The 317-nt window shown below is 50.2% G+C and overlaps 1 protein-coding gene across 1 annotated transcript in view; it reads left to right on the plus strand.

Moving 5' to 3' along the window:
- EMH_0013480 (uncharacterized protein) overlaps positions 1-65 on the plus strand; it is a gene marked incomplete at both ends in the record, with an annotated part of 757 nt that extends 692 nt beyond the window's left edge. Inside the window, one exon of the mRNA XM_013499834.1 lies at positions 1-65. Within this exon, the coding sequence (XP_013355288.1) occupies positions 1-65 (65 nt within the window).
- Positions 66-317: the final 252 nt, after the last annotated feature.

The following is a 317-nucleotide window of genomic DNA, read 5'->3' on the forward strand; positions in this document are numbered from 1 at the left end:
AGCTGCAGCAGCAGGAGCACCAGCAGCAGCAGCTGCTGCTGCTGCTGCTGCTGAACCTGGTGTAGAGGCAGCAACTCATTCGCAGCAGCACTGCCTGCTGCAGCATCTGCTGCAGCAGCAGCAGCTTCTGCTGCTGCTGCTGCTGCAACACTTTTGTGTTTACCACTGCGTAATTATATATAACAAAGGGTTTAGGGTTTAGGGTTTAGGGTTTAGGGTTTAGGGTTTAGAGTGTATATAGTGTTGCGTATATTGAGGTGTACATACAGCTAGTCTGTATCTTCATCTGTACTATGCTGCTGCTGCTGCTGCTGCTG

Source organism: Eimeria mitis, genomic scaffold (assembly GCF_000499745.2).
Source record: "Eimeria mitis Houghton genomic scaffold, Emh_scaff472, whole genome shotgun sequence".
Taxonomy (NCBI): Eukaryota; Apicomplexa; class Conoidasida; order Eucoccidiorida; family Eimeriidae; genus Eimeria; species Eimeria mitis.